The sequence below is a fragment of the Helobdella robusta genome, assembly GCF_000326865.2.
Source record: "Helobdella robusta unplaced genomic scaffold HELROscaffold_23, whole genome shotgun sequence".
Lineage (NCBI taxonomy): Eukaryota > Metazoa > Annelida > Clitellata > Rhynchobdellida > Glossiphoniidae > Helobdella > Helobdella robusta.
In genome coordinates, this window is record NW_008704216.1 from 1045164 (window position 1) to 1072580 (window position 27417).

Here is a 27417-nt window from a genome sequence, read left to right on the forward strand (position 1 = left end):
TTTGTTCCATCATGCTTAGAATAAATAAAAATTTTGGTTTTGAACTCAAGAAATTTTACAATGATTTATTTACGATCAACCGTTAGAAAAATCGAGAAATTAAACCGGAAGTTAACTAATGCGAACATGATGTGATTTTCATCAATAATTGCATTTCTGACAGTCTTAAACCTATATATATATATATATATATATATATATATATATATATATGTGTGTGTGTGTGTGTGTGTGTGTGTGTGTGTTGTGTGTCTAAAACATGTTTATTTATATATACAAATATCATTTTTAGCTTAACTTCTATATCTTTAATTACGATATTTATCGCGTTGAGATAATAAGTATAATCGCGAATTATATATATATATATATATATATATATATATATATATATATATATATATTATCTACATGTATTTATTACACACATATTATAGACTATTATATATTATTATACATATATATATATATATATATATGTTATGCTTTCTGAATTTTAAAAATATCGCTAAATGCCCTTTTTGTATGAGACCCATAAGCTAACATTAACAGGCAAGTTGGGGCAGAATGATGGTTGTTTCGATGACTGTTGTTTTTAGCCAAGGGCTATATATATATAATCTATATATATGGTTGTTATTTTGTTAATTCTATCTATAGACATCTATATCTATATACATGCATATATGTATCGATAACAATATCTATAAGTATAACTCACATATGATAATAATATGAAAGTCCATAAATACATACAATAATACAATCTAAACGTGTGTATGTTTTAATATATATAGAATAATTTATAAATTGGTTATATAAATATATAATATATATATATATATATATATATATATAAGCAATTATTGATGAAAATGCACACACACACACACACACATATATATATATGTATATATATATATATATGCCTATACATGCCTATATATGTCTCTTGTGTGGTGTATGTGTTTATACGTGGGTTATTAGTTTGTATAATCTTGGATACACACTCATGCACTCATATATAAATATTAATAGAGATATATATATATATATGTATATATAAGTGTGTGTTTGTGTGCTTGTGTGTAATTTTCTCACATATATACTCCATAATATCTGTATATGCTCATTAGTTTCTTTTAATAAAACTTTTGAAGTCGATATTTTGATTATTATAAATAATTATATTATATATATTAATATTTTATTATATATTTATATATATATAGTTTTTCAAATTGTCGCAAAAAACTTTGTGTTTTGGATAGTGTTTTAAAAGTATTATTTATTAAAATTGAAGTTCATCAAAATTATTTACAAAGTTCTCTTCTCTGAAGTAAATTTCTCCATTTCCATTAACAAGAGAAGACAGTTATTACAACAAGTAGTTGAGTTTTATGAATTTTTTCAGTTTATATTGATAAAATTTGAATAAAATAAGTTTAATAAGATTTCATTTAAGTATTGCTATTTAATATTTTATTGCTGTTAAATATTTCAAAAAGTTGACGTATATACCAATTTTTTGCTTCTCACAAGTGTGCGTAGTTTTTTAAAAGTTAATTTTAGTATAAAAGATACCGTGCTTTCTGTGAAAAAAAGCCGGATGACGCGTTAATTTGCGCTATTTTTCTTAGAAATAAATTAAAAATTATAACGAAATTTACGGATTAAAAAGTTAGGTTTTATTTTTTGTAGATTTTCATTGTTAAAATGTCCAAATTAATGGTTTTTCGTTTATATAACTATAAAATAAATAACACCAAAATTTTTGTCGTCTGCCTTGCTTTTGCCACCTGACGGCTTAATTAATAATTGTTGCAGCTACTATTTTAAGAAAAGCACCGGATTTTATAATATTAGTTTTGCTACGTATGTTTATTCAATATTTTGGCTAAATCACGCTTGTGTGTCTGATCATACTGACGTTTCCATTTGCTTTCCCTAATTTTAGTGTCGCGTCAGATAGCCAACGGTCCTATGCAGCACCCCAGACCATTGATAGCTCTTTTGGACGGCAGAGATTGTTCAGTAGAAATGCCAATCTTAAAAGATGTCGCCACAGTCGCATTTTGTGATGCCCAGTCTACACAAGAGATACATGAAAAGGTTGAAAAAGTTGCTTTTTAATATTAATTTACTTTTATATTTTATTTAATAATTATTATTATGATAGGTATTTGAAATATTTATCAAATCTGCTGTTTAGTTTTAAATTAAATTTTTAACTTAGAAAAATCTAAGTTTTAGCCTATCTTGAAAAAAAAAGTATGGCAAATTGAATGTTTAATGAAATAATAGGTGATTTTAAGTTTATAATGATATCTAGTAATAATTGTGGATTGGGGTTAAGGAAGTTTTTGAGTAATTTTTATTCATTTAATGTTATCTATATATATATCTGAGCAGATTTATATTTTACCTTATCAACTGGCATAGCATGAGTCTATCTGTCGTAAAAAAAAACCCCACAATTCATTTTTGGCTCAGAACTCATGAATATTTTTCTGTCAATTTTTAATTAAAATGAAAATATCCCTAAAAATTAAACCAGGTCTTGAATGAAGCGTACGGGGCCATGTTGTACCATCATATTTCTCTGTCGCGAGAAGATCTTAAGAAATTCAAGGCACTTCGAGTCATTGTTAGATTAGGAACGGGCATCGATAATGTGGATGTCAAAGCGGCCGGTGAATTAGGTAGGTCAATTTAGGTAGTATATACTTGTTTGTTAGATCTGTTTATGTATGTATATACATCACTGTAAATTCAGTTTACGTATGAAATGACCAATTTATTTATGTCTCATTCATTCTTATTATATATCATTCCTGTTCAGTTCTGTGACTTTGCTGACACAATTCAACTTGTTGTTTTTTTAGTAATTATTTTTTATTCAAACCATTTCTCTAATTTATTATTCACTAATCCACTTATCTAATTATCCTTTTGAGTCTATTCATTTTACTAATTATCCCCACACTATGTACCCAAATTAGGCATAGCGGTTTGTAATGTTCCTGGCTACGGAGTCGAAGAGGTGGCTGACTCGACGTTTTGTCTTATCTTAAATCTTTACAGACGTACGTACTGGTTGGCAAACATGGTCAGGGAGGGGAAGAAAATAGCCGGCCCTGAAGCCTTGAGGGAGGCTGCCACTGGGTCTGCCAGAATTAGAGGGGATACTCTTGGTTTAGTTGGTCTTGGTAAGTTAGGGATTTGATGTTCTTCTGTGTGTGTTTGTGTGTGTGTCTGTATTTTGTTTATTTGTTTTTTTTCATTCATTTTCTCTGTTTTTCATCTTTTTTCATTTTATTGAATTTCTGTGAGTGTTGTTTGTTTTTAAAAGTCTTCAATTTTATTGCTAAACTGTCTTTGAAGGAATGTGGGCTTGAACGTTTTTGCAGTTTGTGTATGTGTTTGTATGTAGGATTACTCTGACTGTGTGTTAATTTGTATCTTTATGTTTGTATGTGTTTGTATGTAGGATTACTCTGACTGTGTGTTAATTTGTATCTTTATGTTTGTATGTATAAGGTCTGTGTTAATTTATGTTAATTCATGTTAACTCGTATTACCAGGTAAAGTTGGCACAGCTGTAGCATTGAGGGCCAAGGTATTTGGTTTCAATGTTATATTCTATGATCCATACATTCCTGATGGTAATGAGAAATCTTTAGGTTGGTTGACTGGCTGGTTGGCCGGTTGATTGGTTGGTTGACTGGCTGGTTGGCTAGTTTTGTTGTTTATGTTATTTCTCATCTCCACCCCCATTCCCTAATATATTTCAATTCCTACTACCCCCTCACGCAAGGCATTACAAGGGTGTATACACTCCAGGATCTCCTATTTCAGAGTGACTGCGTATCACTGCACTGTAACCTGAACGAGCACAACCACAACCTCATCAACGATTACACCATGAAACAAATGAGACCCGGTTAGTTTTTTTTTTCTTAGAGGTAAGGGATCATTTTTAGGAATGTGCTTGTTAATTGAAATTATAAATAGTATTTGTCCCACTATCACTGATTACAAATTTATTGCTATTTCGCTAATCAAAAATTGACCAATCACTGATCTCCAATTGTTTATCAACCGACCAATCAGGTGCATTCCTTGTGAACACTGCTCGAGGGAGATTGGTTGATGAGCAAGCTCTAGCCGTTGCTCTGAAGGATGGGAGAATTAGGGCAGCCGCACTCGATGTCCACGATGTTGAACCATTCAATTTGGCAACCAGTTAGTTGTGTATCTTTGCTGTTCTTGTGGCATACCAGTCAAATAAGCTTTCGTCAGATTAAACAAATCAATCAGTCAATCAATCAATCAACTTGCTAATCAACGGACTAAACAATCAACGACCACCCACCCTACAACCACAGGTCCGCTAAAAGACTGTCCGAACGTCATCTGCACTCCCCACTCTGCTTTCTTCAGCGATCAAAGTATCACTGAACTTCGAGAGATGGCTGCTGGAGAGGTGAGGCGGGCAGTGGTCGGAAGGATCCCCGATGGCCTGAGGAACTGCGTTAACAAGGAGTACCTGGCAGGTGACAGTTATGTTTTGAGAGGTAGCCAGAGTTAGGAAGAGTAGTTTTCAATGTGATGCTAGTTGCAAGATCCAAGTGAGTTTTCAAATAGGGCAGATCCGAGCGAGATTTTGAGATGAGGACTTTATTGTGAAATTGAGTAGTACTTAGTTATTATATATTTTTATGTACTGATAGAATATAAAAAGCTGTTATTAGCCACCAGTGCAGTTTGAGTTACACTTACCAACAGAATGACAAGTCAAAAAAAAAATTAAATGGAAGCGCTTTAAGTCTTATTCACACTAATTTATTCACTCCCATCCTTAATTTCACTAATCACCCACTAACACAAATGCCCTCTCTACAAGGTTCGACGGAACTAACGACAAACAACATCAACAGCAGTAACAGTAGATTTTCGAAGTTTCAGCACCCACCCTCTGGCCCCAACTCTCTCTCCTCCTCCGTTCATTCATCCACCGAGCTCTCCCACCCATCTGTCGCTCACAGTGGCACTCACTTTGACGCTTCTCACTATCTCCCTGGTCGGCCTGAGTCCAATGTTAACATGCACTAGCAATAATTATCATAATTAATTAGAATATAAATTTGAATATTAATCATTGTGACTATTACGAAAACCTTTCTAAAGATCTTAATAATATTACTGCAACAGATTAAACACACGTACACACACACACGCGTGTGTGTATACATATATACATATACATATATGTAATTAATTACTCCATTATTGCTAGTGCGTGTTATATTTACATGAATTCACACATACATACACCTATAACCATATTAATGTTTCTCGTGAATTTGCTGTTGTTACTGACGGTGATGGTGTTAATAATTAAATAGTAAATATATATATGTATATTAATAATTAAATAATTAATAAAAATATATATATGTATAATAATAATAAATATATATATATATATAAACGGATACATATTTGTCATAATTATAAGTTATAATAGTATGGTGATTACTAATTGTTATCATATGTAACAGTGATGATGATGGTGATGTCTGTGCTTTATAATAGGACATCACATATGTATATATTGATACAGAATGTACACACTAGTCTTTTAAATATAACGCATACACACACACACACATATATATATATATATATATATATATATATATATATATATATATATATGTTGGTAATAGACCATAATTTTTACAATATTCTATAAATTCTACCGAATGTTTGGCGTTAATATGTTTGTATATCGCTTTTTTTCTCACTAAAGTTTTTTGGTGAACGTTTAGTTTATTAAAATTCAAAATAAACTTATTTTTCGAATTCATGCTGCAAATAAGGCCATATATCGATTCCGAATGAATCATCTTCAGTGCTCCTTGCTGTATATATAGGGAAATATTGACTTTGTCAAGATGAACTTTGACGTTTTAAAAAATTAACTTTGGCGTTGTAAAATTGAACTTTGATGCGAATTAGGTGTCAGGTTCTTAATTGGCTGGTCATCTTCTTTGGTCTCCTTTTCTTCATCGATAGCATCATATTTTTCTTTGTCACTATTTACGATGCTAGTTTTTATTACTTCTTTGTTTTCGTTGTTGGTTAAGCGCCGGGTTAAGCGTGAGGTTGTCAATATACAACAAAAAATGACAACCTCGTCAAAGTCAATATTTCCCTATATATACAGCAAGGAGCACTGATGATGATTCATTCGGAATCGAAATATGGCCTTATTTGCAGCATGAATTCGAAAAATAAGTTTATTTTGAATTTTAATAAACTAAACGTTCACCAAAAAACTTCAGTGAGAAAAATCGAAAAAACGAACTACATACATATTAACGCCAAACATTCGGTAGAATTTATAGAATATTGTAAAAAATATATATATATTGTATAAGGATAGTGTTTTTAATGTGTTTAATTACATTAATATACATAAAAACTGACTTTTCTTCTTGTTTAATCATTTTTTTGTCGATAGCTATTTTTTACAATTAAATTTTAATTAAAGGAATGATTGGTGGGCTGATTGGTTGGTTGATTGATTTTAAGATTGATTGATTGGTTGGCTGATTGATTGGTTGATTGATTTAAGGATGGTTGGTTGGTTATTGATTGGTTGATTGATTGATTGACGTGAATGTATATGTACATATTACAAACATCATGGTTATATGGGCTAAACTTGTTTTTATGAAAACAATTTTTCATCCTTATTACTCAAAAGATTTTCATCGTGGATGTTATCCATATTATTATTTTTATTACTTTATTTCAATTTCATTTTCCAATCACTTTCTTTTGTACAGTTTAATGGTAATTGTAACTGTCGATAAATCTTACTATAATCGACTTACAAACATACCTACATTCATACCTTACATACATATATACAAACAAACAAACACGTACATACAGACATACATAAACTCTTTTAATCATATTATCTCTAATATCTCTAGCTGAAAAAAATTTTTGTTTATTTTTCACTCGATTGTTGTTAAGAAAATAGAAATAAATATATGTATGTATTTATATATGTTGGATCAAGACTGTCAGAAATGCAATCATTGATGAAAATCACGGCATGTTCTGCCTTAGTTAGCTTCTTGTGGAACTGGAACATGAATTGAACAGAAGTTAACTAATGCCTGAACATTCCGTGATTTTCGTCAATAATTTATCTGAGTGTATATGTCTGTGTATAGTAGTGTTTTAAATCAGCAAATTCGTGTTTGGTTTTTTTTTTATATAAATACCTAAATATAATAGAGAATCGGAAAATCAAATGATTATGCTGTATAGAAAAATTAAATGGATTTATCATTAAGTCATGTTTCTTTACTACTTATCAATGATTTTTCAACGGTTCTAGTTGAAAGTTTTGTTTAATACACGCACACACATGCATACATACATACGCACATATAGACACACGTGTTCTTCATTGGTAATGATTTCTCTGTCACACGTTGAAATAAACATATTGAGGAAAGTTAAAATTTGTTCCTTTGTGTATTTTGTTTGTATGAATGTATGTGTGTGTTTGCGAGTGTGTTTGTGTGTGTGTGTGTAACCAACGAAAATGTTTCAATATTATGAAAAAAAGTAATATGGTATCAAAAACAATGATACAAATTGTTATCAATCAATTAATCAATCAATTAAAAAGTTTGATTGATAGATTGTGAAGCTTCCTAAATTGATTGACATTTCGATAGTGCTAATTACCATACAAAGTAAATTTTTATTGTTATTAGTGGACCCAGTAGACCAAAAACTACAAAGAGTGCGAAAAACATTGCTCAAAAAAAGTGCTTCATGTTTACATTTTTATCTCCCAAATGGTTCAGAGCAAGCATTTTGTTAGTAAATAAATATACCAGATCCGTATTTGGGTGTACTGCGCATATATAATATGTTAATATGGTAATTTCTCTCCTCTCTCTCTCTCTTTCTTTCTCTCTCTTTTTTATACATATATATTTTTACACAGGAAACGACAGATTTTTAAAGAAAGTAATTGAAATAATGTAAGGAATGATATTTTACTATCAAGGAACAAACATTATACAATAGCAATCATCAATTAATATGCTTTCTCTCTTTCTCTCTCTCTCTCTCTCTCTCTCTCTATATATATATATATATATATATATATATATATATATACATACATATATTAAACCCTAATCGATAAAATATATAATGTCAAGAGATTGACTATAATTGTAAGACTATCTGCGATTTTTAACTAAACTCATCTTTAAATTGGTGGTAAAATGGGAGGTAAATATAAGAGTAAAAATAGAAGTTTATTTTTAAACATTTTTCTTACGAGCTAGTTGCACGTTTTGGGTCGTAAATTTAACTAATTCACCCTGATGATCGATAAAAAATGACCTTTTTTAGTTTAATATTTTGCCAAATAATAATTTTGATCTTAATTTCACGGCAGGTTGTTAAGATTACTGACTCCACCTGCAAATTCTTGATTGGCTGTGTGAGTTTCTGTTGTTGTTTTATGTGTGATATATTATAATATAATTAGTATATAATATAATAATTATATACATATTTAATATATATATAATATAACGTATATATATATAATATATATATATATAAATATCTAAAATTATATAAAATACACTAGGCTAGCTAGAGACTAGACTAGATATTATTTTTTTATTTATTATTATTACTAACCAACAGTTAATTTGAATTTTGAATAATCTATAATTCTATAGTTTATAATTTTATAAATAATAATACAGATATAGATTCTATATTCTATCTCTATGCTATAGTAAAAAGTAAAGTATAGTTTATTCTTATATAGACTGCGTCTACATGTAGTTACACACAAACATGCATTTTACACTTTTATAAAAAAAGATTGTTGTATGTTTTTGTATGTTATATACTTATAAAGTTTATACAAAATATTATATACAAACACATACAATCTTTATATATATATATGTATACATATATATAAATATATATAAATATACTCTATTATACATGTTTTAGTTATAGCATAATATATATATATATATATATATATATATATATATATATATATATATATATATATATAGTTTATTACATATGCTTTCATTTACACATACATGCATATATTATACATTTAGTTTATGTATGAGGATATATGTATTTATTTAGTAAGTAAGTCAAAGCATTTGGTCTAAAGGTCGTTATTTTATTTAACATTGTGATCTTCAAGCTGTGATTGTATAGCATGACATGGTTCTACACTGTAAAAGCATGCTTTGATTGACTAGCAGTTGATTTAGTACTTCTGAGTAGTGATGTTTTCAGTTTAGATTTTATAATTTTATTTGATAATTTTTAAAAAATTTATGAAAGTTGTATAAAATTTATTATTTTTTGTAATTAAAAACATTTTATATTGTTTTTTATTTCAGTTGTTTGTTACTCACTGCTGCTAACTTTTCGATCAGACTAAAGCATTGAAGAGATACATCAAAAACATTCAGTTCATTTTATCTTTCAATTGGATATCCCACACAAGACTGTTACCCTAATTCACTAATTAATTGATTGACATCACTAATTATTATATACCAACACAATGGAACGCTGGGTCATCAAAGTATTCACACTAATGGGTACTTTTTTGCTGCCGCTTTTCAGCACTTTGTTACCATATCGTCTGTCACATTGCATCGATCAACGAGGCCAGGCGGGCAAACGTATATTAAGTTATCTCATGTGTTTCGGTGGGGGCATCTTTTTTGGGACTTACTTATTACACATGGGCCCGGAAGTGAGGATGTTGTTACATGAATCGTTATTAAAGCCCTACAACATTGACTATCCACTGTCTGATTTGTTCACTGGGATTGGATTTTTTGTAGTTTTGTTTGCTGAAAAAATTGTTTTGAGATGCAACAAAAAACGTTTAGAGCACAAACGACAGTCCATGTACATAAACGAGACGGAAGAAATTAGGGAGTGGACCCCTCCCCCGGGTCACGTGTGTGCCAACCCGACAGATACTTGTCAACCGTGCATCATGGGGCTGCCATGTATTGGAAGGGATGGAAAGGTCATTCATGAAATTGATGACGATGGAAATTTGAGGCCAATATCTGGTGCCCATGTTGAAGGCCTAACAATGATGACAGCCCTGAAAAACAAACACGACGACACAAATTATTCACGCGACGGGTCGGGAGATGGCTCCACTGGCGACAACTACGAATCAAAATCACGCGAGAAACAAGTTTTTTCAACATCAAAAACGTCCGATGGTGACTTCTCTGCCGACTCCAACCACAGATATCAACGTCGATCAAGTTTGAAGACGCGTCCTGAACTGCACAGGCGTGAGAGAAAGATTAGCGAGGTGGCCAGCTTGAATGGTTTCGGTCAAAACGAACACACCCACACTTCGACTCGATCGATAATCCTCATCCTGGCCCTCTCACTTCACAGAATCTTTGAAGGAATGAGTGTCGGTCTGCAAAAAAGCACCCAAGATGTCCTGAACCTCTTCCTAGCAGTCATGTGCCACGAAACTGTCATTGGATTCAGTCTCGGCCTGCAGTTTGTCAAATCAAAATTCCCACTACGTCGATTAGTCGTTACATCCCTAGTTTGTTCAATCATCATGCCAGTGGGCGTGGCCATTGGGACCGTCATGACAGAAATCGGCCACCAAAGTCAGGAGTTGGACATCAGCAACGGCGTGTTGCAGGCGTTCGCCATGGGCACCTTCATTTACGTCACCTTCTTCGAAATTCTTCAAGAGGAAATCGATCCGGAGGACACGAGCATCGGGAAAGTTATTTTTATCGCTCTCGGGTTTAGCATGATGGCTTTACTTACGTTAATCCCCGAGGAGCACGTTAGTGAGATCAGTGAATTAGGCACGCCGAGCAATAGTACTGAAAATATAACAAATGCCTTGCTCAGCAATATGACGTCATTTTATTCCACCAATCATTAATAATTATGCTTTTATATAATATTTATAACTATAATAACAGCCGTCTATTTTTTGTATGATCTATAATTATAAAATAATATTATGGCGTTGGTGTCTTGAATGTGTTGAAGGAAATTTTCTCCTGTCGCATTTTGTTGTTCTTGTACATAGGAAATGTGATTGCTGTGACATTAATTATTATTATTATAATAAAAAAAAATTTATTATTATTATTATTGTTATTTTTATTATTATTGTTTTCGTTTGTTGTCTTTCTCTCGTTGACAAAAAAACTGGCCTGCTTCATTTATAGCAAATCAAACACATCTGCTTATCATTATTTTAAATACATTTTAAGTTTTTGGAAAGGAATATGTAAATGTATATACGCTATGTATGTGTGTTTGTTTGTAGGTGTGTTTGATTGTTTGTGTGTGTCTGTCTGTGTGTGTGTTTTTGTCATAGAGGCTTTTGTTATTTATTATTAACTGGGTATTCTTTAATGGTTTTAGTTAATCATTGCTGTGATTGTCATTAATTACTAACAAATAATTTTATCCATAAATATTTGTATATATATATATATATAGAGAGAGAGACAGAGAGAGACAGAGAAAGAAAGAGTATGTAAAGAGTGCAAGAGAGAGAGGGAGAGAGTTTTTTTTTGAGGTTTTAGTTTTGTTAAATATACGCTTCTCTGATTGCAATCAATGTATCACACTATTACAAATGTCTAATGTATTTATGAAAATTGTGTTGACTATTCTTATTATCTTGTTATTACGTCCTACCTCGGGGAACTGGGTTAATCTCTGGAGGCTAAACGAAGATTGATTGATTGATTATTATCTTGTTATTAGTTCTTTTCATTTCTGTTGTTTATGTTTTTCTGTTTGTCTTCAATCAAATTTTAAAAGAAGTTTTTTAAAGGGTGTCGTAAATGTCTTATAAGTTTTGAAAAAGGTCTGTTGTTGGCTTATGCTATTACTTAAGTGCGTATGTTTGTATGTGTGTATGTTTGTATGTAAGTTTCATGTATGTATGTATGTTTGTTTGTTTGTATGTATGTTTGTTTGTTTGTTTGCGGTTATGCAAGCGTCTTTTAACAAGGAATGGCTGAAAGGAGTTACCACCGTATTTTTGTCCTATGTTTGTTAGCCTGTTACCAGTTTAAGAAGATCCGTAATGATAATAATTCCAAATTAAAATAATTAAAATAATCACAGTGATCACAATAACCCCAGTGCAAATGTTATTAACAGTGAAAATACTAGTTAAGCTTGATTGACAAGGCGTTATTTTTTCTGTTTTGAATGTTAATCCGTGTTATATAAAAATATTTGTGTGTGCGTGTGTGTGTGTCTGTGTTTTTTTGATGAACAGGTATTGATTGTGTAAATTGAGTTTCAACGATTACATCGTCTGTTTTATTTCTTTTTCTCCATCCATTCATTCATTCACTCATTCATTCAACTTATTGCTCATTCTGTCGTTCATTCATTTAACATTTTTTTCATTCATTCATTTATTTGTGTATATACCAATTCATACAATCACTCACTTTTTCTATATATTCCTTTATTATATTCATTCATCCATCTATCTGATTCATCCATCCATTCATTCGTTTATTTAGTCGGATGCATATAATAGTTAATTTGTATTTTATTTTGATATACAGTTTAGGTAATTCGTTCACTCATTTTTAGTTGAGGAATGTCTAAATGGAATATAACGAGAATAACTATAATTATTAATAAATAATAACTTTGTTGAACGAATAAAAATTGTGATTTGAGTGATTGCCAGTTATTTCATTTACTTGAAAGTTAAAAATACTTGTACTAGTAGCAGCAGAAGCTGCAGCAGTAGTAGTAGCTACAACAGTAGTAGTAGTAGTAGAAGTAGCGGTAGTAGTAGTAGAAGTAATATTAATAATTATATCAAAAAACGAGTGATTAGATTACCAACAATAAGTAGTATTACTAGCAAATCACTGTCTTAATCTTGCTGTAAAAGTATTTACGTTGCAAATAACTATAATAATAATAATATTATATTATAAGAATATATTATATTATAAGAATATATTATATTATATTATAAGAAGTAATAGTTTTCAGTAGAAATTATTTTTAATCTTTGGGACAGAAAGTCTGAATGTAGGAACCTTTGGCACTTAGTATGATTGTCGAATTCATTCAGACTCAAACTACTATCATATATCATAATAATAATTATTATTATTTATTGTTATTATTTATTGTTATTATTATTACTATGATTCTGACCTTCGCTATTGTTCTTAGTTATTATAATTATGATTATCTTAAAATATTTTCATTATTATTATTACGATTATACTCATACTGTCTTGTATTATTATTAAATTATTATTTAAAATATTTCCATAGTATTTTAAACCGTCGGCAATATGCTTTTAAACTCGAACATAGCATAACATAGCTTCAGTAACGACATATACAGTAGTAGTAGTAGCAGTGACAGTAGTAGCTACAGCAGCGACATGTACAGTATTAGCAGTAGTGGTAGTAAATAGTAGTAGTAGAACAAAAGTAGTAGTAGTAAGTAATAGTAGCAGTAACGACATAAACGCCTTTAGTAGTAGTGGTAGTAAACGCGTAATCTGAAGTATTTAGTAAGAAAATGATGATTGAACTATAAAATACGAGATAATACAGGCCGTAGCGGTAAAATAAAAATGAGAATGGGAATAATTGAGAGTAGAAATTTGGATAATGAAATTAGTAAAACTAACAAATTTTACCAAAGTAACGTCATCACAGTTAACAATACTGGTATTATTAGTAGCAGTAATAAAGGGAATGCCAGTTAGAACATTGGTTTCGTAATTATCAATAATACTATAATGTGAAAATCTATTTCAGATTATTTGAAAAGGAGACAACACATTTTTCTGCATGTAGTTTATCGTGTAGATCAATATATAAAATACGACTCGATGAAATGTATATATACACACACACACACACACAAACACAAATATATATATATACATATATATGTGTGTGAAATGTACGTAAAACATAACACACAAACAGAAACACACACAGGCAGACACACAAACACACAATTTATGAAACGTAGATACGGATAACGAACGAAATGTTAAACCAATGAATAAAATGAAACTGTTTTATGGCATGAACCGACACGCATTTAAACTTTCTCCAAAAAGTTGTTAAAAATGAAACAAAACATAAAACAAATGCTCAACAAGAATTATACATATATATATATATATATACACACACACACACATATATATATATATTTATTTGTCTGTAAAAAATTTAAATTAAAAGAACCAAAAACAACATCACCATAAAGGCATAAATAAACAACCAACAAGGAAACATGAACAAACTCAAAATTCCAACTCGTTATCACAATCTCAAATATAAACCAATACTTGCAATTAATCATATACAGTTAAGTAATTCAGAGATAGATAGATAGATAGATAGATAGATAGATAGATAGATAGATAGATAGATAGATAGATAGATAGCTAGATAGATAGATAGATAGATAGATGGATAGATAGATAAAAATAAATAGATAGAGGGAGAGAGGGTGAGAGAGAAGAGAAAGATAAAAGGAATGTACAACTAATGTGATGTGCTATGAAAAATTAGATGACAAATTAAATGAACCGATATCGTAGTAATCCCCACAGTTAATAATATCTAATTCCCCATTTTCGAGAAAAAGTGAACTTCCACAAGAAGTGGATTTAAAATGAAAAGAATATGCCCTCTTCCCAGTAAACACGCCCTCACATTTGCCACACTTAAATTTTGTGTGCACTATCTGGTGTTTTTGAAGTTCACTTTTAGTTACAAATGATTTCACACAAAGTAAGCATTTGTACTGCTTGTGTGATGTTTGAGTGTGTGCTGTTTGTACGTGCCTCATTAGGTACCTCAGAATGGAAAACTGCCTGCCACACTGATGACACATTAGAAGGCTGTTGCTTGGAATGTTCTGGAAAGTGTTTTTACTATCATCATTTTTGTCCATGTTTTTCAATCTCTTAGGTGTTCTTGGTATTTTAATGGATCTGTGCAGTTGTAGGTGTGCATGCAGGTTTGTAGGATTACTCAGAAGTTTATTGCATATGTGGCATTTTCTTTTGGAGATGGTGTCGACGACATGCTGTCGAATAGGCGTGCAACTTTTTTCACCATCACTGCTGTTGTTGATGCCATCTTCAAAAAATTTTACAATTTTCAGTGGTTTTTTTTCAAAATTTTCACACATTTTGTTTGTAGGTTTAACTTCAACAGAATTATTGAGGCTGTTTTTGTTATCATCATCATCGTCATCGTCATCATCACATTTCAAATTCATGTTTAGATGATTAGTTAGATCACTTTTATCATTACTATTTGAAAATGAATATTTATCTAATCTGAACTCTTCATCACTTTTATGCACAGACAAGCAATGCCATTGAAGTGAAACTTTCTGACCAAATAATTTATGGCAATAAGAACAACTATAACTCCTGACACCTTGGTGAACAACAGTTAAATGCCTCTTTAAATTTCCTTTAGATGTAAATACATGTTTGCATAATTCACATGAAAATAATTTTTCTACTGAGGTTTGGTTGTTGTAAAAGAATGAGTTATTCTCTGAATTTCTGTGTGATTTTTTGTGTTTCAACCAGAACTTTTTTCTAACAAATACTCTGTTGCAAGTTTTACATTGATAGGCTTTTGAAAGTTTAGTTTTATCACAAAGTTTATCATATCTGATATTAATTTTTTTCATTTTTGATGATTGTGACCGCTGTGGAAGAGATTTAACATCGACACCATAGTCTGCACAGAGTTCAATGAACTCATTAGACTCATTAGAGTTGTCATATTCACAAGCAGCATCATCTAAATCTAAATAGAGATAATTTACAAATCTTTTCAATGTGCTGCTCTTAACGTCATCTATTCTCACAAAATTTTCTCTTTGATTTTGAAGTAACTGTTCTTTGAAGATCTTACTCTTGGCAGCCAGGACAATTTTATGCACTGGCAAAACCAGCTGGTCTGCCCCATAAATTTTAAAATCACAGAAGTGGCCTTGTTCCCTGAGCTCAAAAATTCTTTCACCAATCGTCATCTTTCGTTGTTTTAATTTAAAACTGTCCTCGGCTATTAGTTACAATTAGCACATCTTTTCAGATGATGGATTTGTCAGCAGAACACTGCTTGAAAATAAAAATAAATCATTTTATTTTGTTAAGCGTCAAATAAATTATTTTAATAACATTTAAGATCGTAAATTATTAGCAAAGAAAGTTGTAAAACAACGAATTCCGGAACAATTCCTATAAGTATAAATATCATCGATTAACACATCTACCCCCCAGAACAAACGCAGTCCTAGCACGGCAAGCAAATAAATAAAAGCACGTGACCACCATAAGCCAATCACGTTCGTTCGTAATTTTGGTATTAAACGGCTTCAAGTATCGTAGTGTCCGGATTTAGTTAGTGTCATTTTATTCCTAAAATTAGTTTTAAAATGTCTATTAAATGTTGCGCAGCCGGTTGCCGGAGTAACAGTGATCATCAAGGTCAGACATTCACATTTTTCCAGTTTCCAGACGAAAAGGCGAAGTAAGTTATTGTTATATGCCCGACATTTTAATATTTTTATTTTAATTAAATGAAAATTGTTTCGAACATTCGTTTTACACTGTTCAATTTAATTTTTTCAAATATTTTATTTATATTTGTAATCTTTACTATTAACTCTCTACAGTTTTTGATTTTTGTATCGAAAACCATGAATATTGCGAAAATGAAGATCCTAATTAAGCCTGGTCTCGCAAAAAATAATATTCGTTTCTTTCTCCATTTTATTTGAAATTTCCTGCAAAAATTCATCAAATTCTACTTTTTCAGTTTTCCCTCAAACATTTTTTGCTTAAACATGGCGGGTGATTTTCTTTACGCACTTTTTCAAGTTTTTTTTAGACGAATTAGCGAGATTTACCGTAATTTGCATTTCGGTGATTCAAATGAGAATTAGAGACTTGCGTTGATTAGGGATTTTAATTGATCAGGTAAGCCTAATTGCCACTAAACGACTTTCGTTTTAGGTGCAAATCCCGTTTGAGACTTCTCTTTTAGAGTGTTTAGGAAAAACTTTACATAAAAATTTGGACAAATAATGTTTAAAAGTGAACTTATTTTCTGCTTCAAAATTAAACTTTTTAACTACATTTAATTTTTTTGTCCAAATTTATTTTATCTATTCTATACCATAATTTGCTTAGAAAAACCTACAAACTAACTTTTTTTATTGATTATTTTAATTTAAATAATATGGAATAAAAAATTAAAATATTTACTTAATAATTAATTTAATGCATGCATGTAAATATAAAATAAAAAAAGCATTTTTCTAAATCAAAATAGTATTTGTGAGGTTTCACTAATGACTAAGTAATTGACTAATGGTGTACTAACTAACCTAAAACTAGTCCTAATCATTCAAATGTAATAAAATTACATTTGCACTACTAAACATTTTTATGAGACATCGATGTATTAATGTAGTGGGGTTCATTTTTCCATGCTTTAGCATGCAACAATGGCATAGAGTTTGTGTATACAGCTTTTTGTGTGCATTATGGGGATGTGTGTGTGTGTGCTTGCTGTATGTATGTCTCAGTGCATGTATCTGGATGAATTTGTCCTTTAGCCTATAACATAATATGATCGTTACTGAAAATTATGTCAAATTTCAATTGGCTGACTGACTGATTAACTATTCGGCTGGTTTTGATTGATTGATTGATTGATTGATTGATTGACATTTTATTAACAGATGTGATGTCTGGCTAGAAAGTATTGGTCGAGAGGATTTGAAGTATCTGTCAGCGGCCGACCTGTTTGCTCAGTATTACGTCTGCTCTCATCATTTCGATGAGGCCTATGTTCAGGTTTTTATTTGTAATTTTTTTTTAATGTCTCAAATGGCACTTGGATAAACATACCTTATATAAATTTTCATAGCCTTGCAAATTACTAGTTTCAACTCTTCATTAAAATTTAACCTTTAATATCATAGATATATATATTATATATATAATATAATAAATTAATGAATTTATTTTTTATTTATAAATATTCTAACAAAAATATATTAATTTTGAATAAATTTATCTCAAACAGGCTGCTTACAGTGATGATGCAGCTTATGGAAATGGTGAAGGTAAATGTATATTTTGTCATAATTTTATTAAAAATTCATAAATAATTATAATTAAATGTAAAAATATAATCCAAATATACAAAATTTTCACCCAAAGATACTAAAGTCATGCAAATTGAAGAGCCAATGACAAGTGACCAAGCCATCGACAGCACTATTGACGAGAACATTGTAATGGAAGACGGCATTGATGTTCTGAACGGGTGTAAAAATAGGCAGCTCGTATTTGTTGAAGGGGTTGGTCCCGTTTTTGTGAAAGGAGAAAAAGATAATTTGGAGTCCCCACCGCCAAGATTAGGAACTACGGCCTTAGAACGCTCCTCGTATATTTATCATTCAAGCTTTGCCAGCAGTAAAAACCATAGCAGCCAAAAATTTACTACTGCTGTTACTAGTTCGACTAGTACTGCTACAAGATCTCAAATCTACAATCCGAAGGTTCAGAAAGTTGTCAACAATGATGGCAAGCTTTTAATCTACGTCTGCGAAGATAGCGAGTCGTCCGATGTTTCAGCTGCCGCTTCTAACATCATGGCTAATGGCGTAGAAGCTGGTAGCAGTGTTGGCTTAACAGCTGGTAATCTTATCTATATGAAGCCAGGAACTAATGATCTTCTGCAAGGTATTTTATTGTCATTATTGATTTACTTGTGATTTTATATCGTAACTGATGGCGACCACTGACATTTTGTAGCAGGTCTCGGAAGCGATCCAGGAAAGCAGACAAAGGCATCTGCATCAACGCTGAACAACAGCAGCAGCAGCAGCATTAAAAAACATCACCTAACAAAAAGAAATGGTCTCGCAACGGGCACGGCGCAGTCTACGTTCTTACTAGTTACTAAAACATCTCCTGTCTCAGCAGCAGCAGCAGTATCAGCGGTGACGGCAACTGCGACGGTCGACAACGCATTCAAAATGGAGAAGGAGGACGAGATGGAGTATTTGAATGCAGCAGCAGAGCATTCAGACATCTTAGTAAATGGCATCGACCACAACGACGATGACGAAGGGGATGATCTGTCAAACTGCAAAACATTCCTCTGCCACACCTGTGGCCAGGACTTCACTGACATAAACCAGCTGTCGAAGCACATGTACTGCCACAACAACCTCGCCCTGACTCCCGATGACGCTTACGACGAGTACGACGGTGAAGCTGCCGTAGTCGACGACGACGACGGTAATGATAATAGTAATAATGACGCCACAGGTGGTGATGATGATGATTCCGCCGGGGTGTATAACAACGTCATAAGAGAGGAGGACGATTCGCTGATTTTTAAGTGTGCTTCCTGTGGAATGGCCTTCAACATGTTCGACCAGTTAAGGGTCAGTGTTTCATTTTCTTTTTCGGTAGTGCTGATGGCGAGGTCGTTCATGGTGATGATGATATCTTTGGTGATGGTAATGATGATGATGATGATAACGGTGATGATGATGTTTAGTGGGCTTCTTGTTGCATGATGATGATGATGTTGGTGATTTCTTTTTAAATGACGATTTTCTCACCAACGAACAATAATATTGATATTAATTTTCTAAAAATAATACTCGACAGAGACACATGCAAACCCATGTAGACCAATGGGATCTTGCCAACATGGGCAAAATTCAATCCCAACAAACAGACACAAACACACAAACCACCGAGCAGATCCATGTCCGAAGCCACGTGCAGTCTCGAAACTACAGCTGCGACGTTTGTGGCGCTACCTTCAGCCACAGAAGTAATCTCAGTAGACACAAGCTGCAGCATTGCGCGGCCAAGAAGTTTCAGTGCGACCAGTGCGGCAAAGGTTTTACTCAGAAGTCGAATCTCATGTCTCATCAATCGATGGTTCACTACAATACTGGCAGTGATAGTGTTGCCCTATCAACTCTCAGCTTTTCTGGTAGGTCTGGGGCCGAGAGGATTCATAGAAAACCTAAGGTTAGTTGGCGGGTGCCGATTGGCTGGTTGATTTGATTGGCCTGCTTTTTGGCTTGGCCGTCTGTTTTTCAATTTATTAATTTTTGTATCATTCATTTTTAAATCGTTCACTCATTTATTTAATTATTCTCTCTCTCTCTCTCTCTCTCTCTCTCTCTCTCTCTCTCTCTCTCTCTCTCTCTCTCTCTCTCTAATTAATATGCGCTCTCTCTCCTTTCGCAGACACATAGCTGCGACATTTGTGGCAAATCGTTCGTTAGTTTGACGGGTCTGAAAAATCACGGAGCCCTGCATACGGGGAACCGCCCCTTCAAATGCGCCATCTGTGAAAAGGCCTTCACCTTGATGTCCTGCCTGAAGACGCACATGGGCACCATCCACACCGATAAGAAGATCTACTGCGAGCTGTGTGGCAAAACTTACCAGAGTGAACATTACCTGAAGGTCTGTTGCCCCGCCATTTGATTGGATGGATGGATGGATGGATGGATGGATGGATGGATGGGTGGCTGAGATGCTGTTGTCGTGCTGCTTGCTATGTGTGATTGACTGGATGGTTGGTTGGTTGGTTGGCTGGCTGGTTGTTTGGTTGTCTGGTTGGTTGGTTGGCTGGCTGCGTGCTGGTTCCGTGATCTGATTGGCCAGTTGTTTGTGACTGCTGCCATGTCATCAATCAAAAAATCAATCAACTTATCGACAAACTAACCAATCAATCAATTGATCAACAAACCGGCCAGCCAATCAATGAATCATTCAATGAATCGTTAATAATTTTTCCCACAGGTGCACCTACGTATCCATACGGGGACGAAAGATTTTGAGTGCGAGATGTGCTCCAAGAGATTCATCGACATGCCATCCCTGAAACTCCACACCAGAACTCACACAGGGGAAAAACCGTTTGTTTGCAAGGTTGGTTGATTGGCTGGCTTGGTTGGTTGGCTGGCTGGCTTGGTTGGTTGGTTGGTTGGTTGGTTGGCCGATTGATTGGTTATTGATTAATTGATTGCTTGATTGGAAATTAACCACGACCACCAACTTTGCAGATGTGCGCTAGATCATTCACGCAACAGTCCCACCTGAAGACGCACATGCGAATCCACACTGGCGAGAAGCCGTACGATTGCAAGGATTGCGGCAAAAAGTTTAGGCAGCTGAGCAACGTCTTAGAACACGCTCGAACCCACAGAAAGTAATGGAGATTCTGGCCAAAAGTTTATGCACTCAAGCAATATTCTAGTCTAGAACCTATAGAATATCGTGATTTGAGTGTGTTTGTTTGTGTGTGTGTGTTTTTAGCAGCTGTGAATGTAGTTTGTATAAGTTTGTATGCTAATGTATAAGCTTATTTATATACTGATATATCTGCAGGCTAAAAATGTATGTGTTTGTATGCTTATATGTATGTGTATGTATACAGTTGTATGTGTATTTATACAGTTGTATGTGTATGATTGTATGTTTAGGTGTATGTCTGTTGTATGCCTATGTATATATTTGTATGTATTGTTGTATGTGTATTTATGTCCGTTATTCTACGTACCTACTTTTAACAGTTTAATTTAACCATATGGAATTTTATAAATGAATGAATTATTGGATAAAGGATTGATTGACTGAATGAGTGAATGAATTAATTAATATTGTATTAGTTAATGAGTTAATTGATAGAAAGATTTTTCATTATATGTGTTAAGGTTGATGTGTATATTAAATTTATCATTGGTTAGTATTGTTGTAAATAATATTTAATTGAATATTTGATTAATTAATTGGTTAGCTAACTGACAAATTGATTGATTGATTGACTGATTTATTGATTGATTAATTGATTAATTGATTGATGAATCGTTGATTATTGACATGTACTTTGAACTCTAGCACATTGAAAACTTACTTGAATAACTTGTCTCCATTATTTTATTGTAATGAGTAAAATATCTTAAAACTGCATTCGCTAATAATCTTTTTAATAATAATAATGAAAATAATAATAAATGCAATAATATTAATAATAATAAATAAAAATAATAACGACACCGATATTATCATAATTTATTTGTCCGTACATTCGTTAGCGTATCGTTCGTTCGTTCGCTCGTTTGTTCGCTCGTTCATTCCTCTGTTCATTTATTCGTTCATTCATTCATTCATCCATTCATTCATATCTCTAACTTGCAGATGTATAGTACTACATTTAATGGAGTGATAGCTGGGAATTGTAGATTAATTTGGCTGGTAGAAAACAATACACCTATATATTCATTCATTCATCAATCAGTCCGTCAATCCATCATTTATCCATTTGTTTTTTCTCTCTTTCATTTGTTTATTCATTCATTTGTTCTTTCTTTTGTTCATAATATATTTTTAAAAATCGTTCATTCAGTCGTTTTACGAATTCTGGATTTTTGAACTTAGTTCTTTTCTTGCATTTGTTTGTTGATACGTTCTTTCGTTCATTCTTTCATTCATTCGTTCATTCATTCATTCATTTGTTCATTCATTCGTTCATTCATCGGTAATTGAATCTATCGGCTGGTCAGTTAATTTATTCGTCCCTATCCATCCATTCATTCAATGGAAAAAGAAGAGCTTTTTCTTGGGAGCATTGCTAAATGATGTTCTCTTTCTTTCTCTCTCTTTGACTGTATCTTTTTTCTTTTTTTTATTTTTCTCTATGTCTATATTTCTCTCTCTCTCTCTTTCTTTCTCCCTTTCTTTCCATCTTTTAAAATAACTTTTCAACGTTTATCTCCTCGTTTTTCTTTGACTGTTTCATCTCTCTCTCTCTCCCTCTCTCTCTCTCTCTCCTTGTTTTTTCTTTTTTTCTCTTTTTCTCTTTCTTTCTTTTTCTCTGTACACGTGCCAAAACTATAAATTTACTACTGTGTGAGAGCTTTCTTTTAGCATTTTCCTCCTACATGGGTTGTTTTTTTATTCACTTTTGTCAGGTTTAATTATTTTTTGTTTTTTTTTTACATCAACTTGGTTTTTCTCTTTCTCTCTCTCTCTCTCTTTCTCTCTCTCTTTCTCTCTCTCTTTCTCTCTCAAGCATTATATCTTTCTATGTTTTTATAATTAAATAATTTATTTTTGTCCATTTATTGTTTTTTATTTCATTTAAAATATCCACGTCTTTCTCTCTCCCTCCCTCTCTCTCTCTCTCCCTCTCTCTTTCTATTTTTCGTTTTCCTAATCTTTCTCTCTTCTAATTAATTTTTTTTGTTATTTCATGTAATACTATCCACATGCTAATACATGCTACACGAAGAATGCATACATACATACATACATACATACATACATACATACATACATACATACATACATACATACATACATACATACATACATACATACATATATACATACATACATACACACACACACACATACATACATACATACATACAAATATACAAAGATATTCATCTCAGAAGTATCAAAAATTCAAATATTCATTAATCCCAATTGAAATCACAGTATAAATCCCTTTATTGTTTTTATTTTCATTGTTTTTTTTTATTATTGTTGTTATTATTATTAAATCGCATTAATAACGAGCTTTTGGATTAAGCTTGGCTAAGAAGATATTGAATAAAAATAATTAAAATAAAAATGTATCATTAAATAAAATAAATTAAAATGACTAAATTCGTTTTTTAATTTCGGAATTTGTTTGTCTATCCATTTATTCATCTATTCATTTGTTCTTTTATTCATTCATTCATTCGTTCATTCATTTATTCGTTCGTTCATTCATTCATTCATTAAAACTAATTCATTCATTCGTTTGTTGATTTATTCATACATTTATTCATTCATACATTTGCCTTTTCAATCAATCAATCAATCATTCATTTACTCATCCAATACACTCATTCGTTCATACATTCATTCATTCAATCATCCAATACACTCACTCGTTTATACATTCATTCATTTCTTCTTTCATTTGTTCACTCCTTCCTTCCTTCCTCCCTTTCTTCATTTCCTCATCGCATTCTCTAACTTTCTTAAAATTCGCCAGAAAATTATTTTCCTTAAAATTAAACTTTTTTTTTTCTTCGTCGTCGAGAAATATTTTCCGAACTGTCAGTTTGAAAGTTTTTCAAGCGCGCTCACATGAAACAGCGGCAGAAGAAAAAAAAATAGCCAAACATTAAAGTGCTAATTAAAAAAATACTTAATTGGACGTACAGTACAAAATGCTCCCATATGGCAAGCGTACAAATATATGAATCTTTACAAAATGCTCCCATATGGCAAGCGTCTCAAAGAGCCTCTGACAACCAAGCCCAACTCCTGGCCTTCACGCGGCAGAACTGTTTAAACTAACAGGAGAAGGGGCGAAGGCGAATAACTGGCGCCATAACCAGTTGCTTCGGGCAGGTGAAGCTCGTTAGCCTTGGTCGGCTATTTACCTAGGAGAAGGAAAACTCTGACTTCAAACCTCCGCTGCCTTACGGCATACCTGTTCATGGGAAAGGCTATGGGAGCAAATCCAGACAGAAAACCACACTCCACCACCTGAGTTGCGGTCCAGTAATATCAGGTGCCGGTCCAAAGTCCGGATAGAAAGGAATGGTTGACAGGAGCTTGCTACACTGTCGTAAAAACGCTAATAACACGATGGTAGTCCAAAAAAAGTATGCACATACCGGCTCGGACGTCGCCCGGGTGAACAAGGTCCGCGCTGCAGCTTTGGAGACTAGAGGCTGCAGTGTAAAGTATGCTACTGAGTCCCAGAAAGATAGACTGAAGATGGGGTTGACAGTTGGAGTTTGGAATGTCAGGTCATTGTGGCAGACAGGGGCTTACGCGTTGATGAAGAAAGAACTTGAACGATTCAGATATGATGTGGTTGGTCTGTGCGAGGTCCGATGGACAGGAGGTGGAGAAATGGAAGGTGGGAAGATATTATGGTCTGGAACAGAGAGGGAGCACGTCTATGGAGTCGGAATGGTTATTGGCGAAAAAGCAAAAAAAGCACCGTTGGAGTACAATCCAGTGAATGAAAGAATGATGTATGCGAGGTTTAAGGGATACCCGAGAGACATTGATGTGGTAGTGGCCTATGCTCCAACAATGGATCACTCGGATGCAGAAATCGAGGCATTCTACGATCAACTGGAGCAAACATTGAATGTACTGCCAAAGAAAGATGTTAAGATAATCACCGGAGATTGGAACGCAAAGATCGGAAGAGACAATATTGGTTTTGAAGAAGTCATGGGAAAATATGGTATAGGAAACAGAAATAATAGAGGAGAAAGAAAGACTGCTGAAATTTGCAAAGGACCAAAAAATGTATATAACAAACTGTGTATGAAAGTGTCAAGGAAAGAAAGCTGGGTATCTTTGGGCACATCTGCAGAATGACAGACGACAGACTGATCAAAAAAGTACTGATGAGAAAGAGGGACTGGAAGAAAAAAGTTGGAAAACCTGTGAGGAAGTGGATGGATGATATCACGGAATGGACGGGGGTTGGAACATTGAGCTCAATGAAGATGGCGAGGGAAATAAAGGATTTTGGAGAGATAGAAGAATACCATCGGCCTCAACGGTCCCTTAAGGGATTACAGAGGATCATTGAATGAAATGAAAACAGTTAATAAAGTATTCGGGATATTTAGTAGTAGTAATAGTAGCAGTAGTAGTTGTGGAAGTAGAAGTAATAGTAGTAGAAGTAGTAGTAGTAGTAGTAGTAGTAGTGGTAGTGGTAGTGGTAGAAGTAGAGAATCGTTAACTTTAAAAGTCTAATTAAATAGACTTATTTGGCAAGCATATTGTTGCAGCTATATTAATAATATATTAAGTAGTAGTAGTGGTAATAGTAGTGGTATTAGTAGTAGTAGTAGTAGTAGTAATACAAAGTTGTAGTAGTGGTGGTGGTGGTGGTGGTAGTAGTAAATAAACCCGAAGCAAGCGCGCACAAACTTATTCTTTTGGATTTAGACGACTTTTATATCTGTAACGATTATATAGTTTAAGCTGCCCTGAGATGCAATTGTGTAAATTTCAGTATGGCCAGAAACTCATAAACTATAAATACTATTATTATTATTATTATTATTAGTAGTAGTAGTAGTAGTTGTTGTTGTTGTTGTAGTTGTAGTAGTAGTAGTAGTAACGTCAGAAAAGCTGATGATTTTCATTGAAAGAAAGATTGGTAATACAAAATGTAAATAAAATGGCCGGTGTATAAATGGATTGATAAATGAATGAATGAATGAACGAAATAGTGAAGAAATGAAAGTATAAAGGTTGACCGGATTGCCTTGCATACATAAGAAATGACTCCCCAGTCAGATAATCCTTGCGTTTCTTTATTTCACTACTTTGTTTATTTATGTATGTTTGTATGTTTGTTTGTATATATGCATGTATGTTTGTTTGTTTTTATATATTATTATTATTATTTGAAAACTTATAAAATTGATATATATATATATGTACATTATAAACCTATATGTATGTATGCATGTATGTACGAATGTATGTATGTATGTATTTATGTACGTAGGTTATGTTAAAATCAAAACATGATGAGTGACACTGAACAGTCAAACAATCAACTAACAAGTGGACGAACACTTTGATCTGTCGTTAATTCAATTGGATATTTTCCAACACAGAGACACGCAGGAACCGCTGCAACAAATACGAGATGTGGCTAGTTCCGTCGCTGATTAATTTACACATTGAAACAAGAAATTTAAGGGTGTTGGGGTCTATCAAGCCAAGAACCTCGATACATATTGGCAAAAATTCCTTGGAGGGTTAGGGTCTTCATATTTTTTATTTTCTCCTCCGCTGTCCTGGCTGAAGCCGAACCAGATTCCCTACTCGCCAGATTTACATATCTTTCGGCAAACATCTAACGGCTCGCCATGGTATTAGTGAGATCCATCGGGGCATATATGTATGTATGAATGTATGTATGTAAGTGTGTGCGTGTGTGTGCGTGCGTGTGCGTGCGTGTGCGTGCGTGTGTGCGTGTGACTTTTACTAACATAAATTTGTAGACTAAAGATTCTTTCTCCATAATTTAAAATAAAAAAAAAAGAAAGTTTTTGGGATTTAAAAAAAATTTTTTTAAACTGATTTTTTTATTATTATTATTATTATTGTTGTTGTTGTTGTTTTTAGTATATACGACCAGCAGACAAGAGAACCTAAATAA

At 32.8% G+C, this 27417-nt stretch overlaps 5 protein-coding genes across 5 annotated transcripts; 4 read left to right on the forward strand and 1 right to left on the reverse strand.

Moving 5' to 3' along the window:
• Nucleotides 1-1983: 1983 nt before the first annotated feature.
• On the forward strand, nt 1984-4591 carry HELRODRAFT_156953 (hypothetical protein; the record flags this gene model as incomplete). Its single annotated transcript, XM_009018936.1, has 7 exons — nt 1984-2112; nt 2558-2702; nt 3003-3209; nt 3585-3683; nt 3818-3943; nt 4114-4245; nt 4389-4591. 7 exons carry the CDS (start codon nt 1984-1986, stop codon nt 4589-4591), a joined length of 1041 nt encoding a protein of 346 aa, XP_009017184.1.
• Nucleotides 4592-8362: 3771 nt separating this feature from the next.
• Nucleotides 8363-11351, forward strand: HELRODRAFT_191647 (hypothetical protein). The gene is made up of 2 exons (XM_009018937.1): nt 8363-8551; nt 9498-11351. The coding sequence occupies exon 2, from the start codon at nt 9665-9667 to the stop codon at nt 11042-11044; it is 1380 nt and encodes a 459-aa protein (XP_009017185.1). The 5' UTR covers nt 8363-8551; nt 9498-9664; the 3' UTR covers nt 11045-11351.
• A 3455-nt stretch (nt 11352-14806) lies between these two features.
• Nucleotides 14807-15790, reverse strand: HELRODRAFT_144436 (hypothetical protein; the record flags this gene model as incomplete). The annotated part of the gene is made up of 2 exons (XM_009018938.1): nt 14807-15035; nt 15486-15790. Coding segments are annotated over 2 exons (534 nt in total), but the record flags the coding sequence as incomplete, so codon positions are not given.
• Nucleotides 15791-16515: 725 nt separating this feature from the next.
• Nucleotides 16516-22277, forward strand: HELRODRAFT_99505 (hypothetical protein). The gene is made up of 9 exons (XM_009018939.1): nt 16516-16689; nt 17906-18020; nt 18253-18292; nt 18390-18914; nt 18987-19624; nt 19950-20225; nt 20448-20669; nt 21009-21137; nt 21272-22277. Exons 1-9 carry the CDS (start codon nt 16595-16597, stop codon nt 21419-21421), a joined length of 2190 nt encoding a protein of 729 aa, XP_009017187.1. The 5' UTR covers nt 16516-16594; the 3' UTR covers nt 21422-22277.
• Nucleotides 22278-24812: 2535 nt separating this feature from the next.
• HELRODRAFT_172276 (hypothetical protein) lies at nt 24813-27134 on the forward strand (the record flags this gene model as incomplete). The annotated part of the gene is made up of 2 exons (XM_009018940.1): nt 24813-25538; nt 26946-27134. 2 exons carry the CDS (start codon nt 24813-24815, stop codon nt 27132-27134), a joined length of 915 nt encoding a protein of 304 aa, XP_009017188.1.
• Between the last annotated feature and the right edge of the window lie 283 nt (nt 27135-27417).

Coding starts and splice junctions, on each gene's coding strand:
- HELRODRAFT_99505 (XM_009018939.1), top strand. CDS start 16,595: ATGTCTATTAAATGTTGCGCAGCCGGTTGCCGGAGTAACAGTGATCAT. Junction 18,293..18,389: donor AGCTTATGGAAATGGTGAAG/GTAAATGTATAT, acceptor TTTCACCCAAAG/ATACTAAAGTCATGCAAATT. Junction 18,915..18,986: donor AACTAATGATCTTCTGCAAG/GTATTTTATTGT, acceptor GACATTTTGTAG/CAGGTCTCGGAAGCGATCCA.
- HELRODRAFT_191647 (XM_009018937.1), top strand. CDS start 9,665: ATGGAACGCTGGGTCATCAAAGTATTCACACTAATGGGTACTTTTTTG.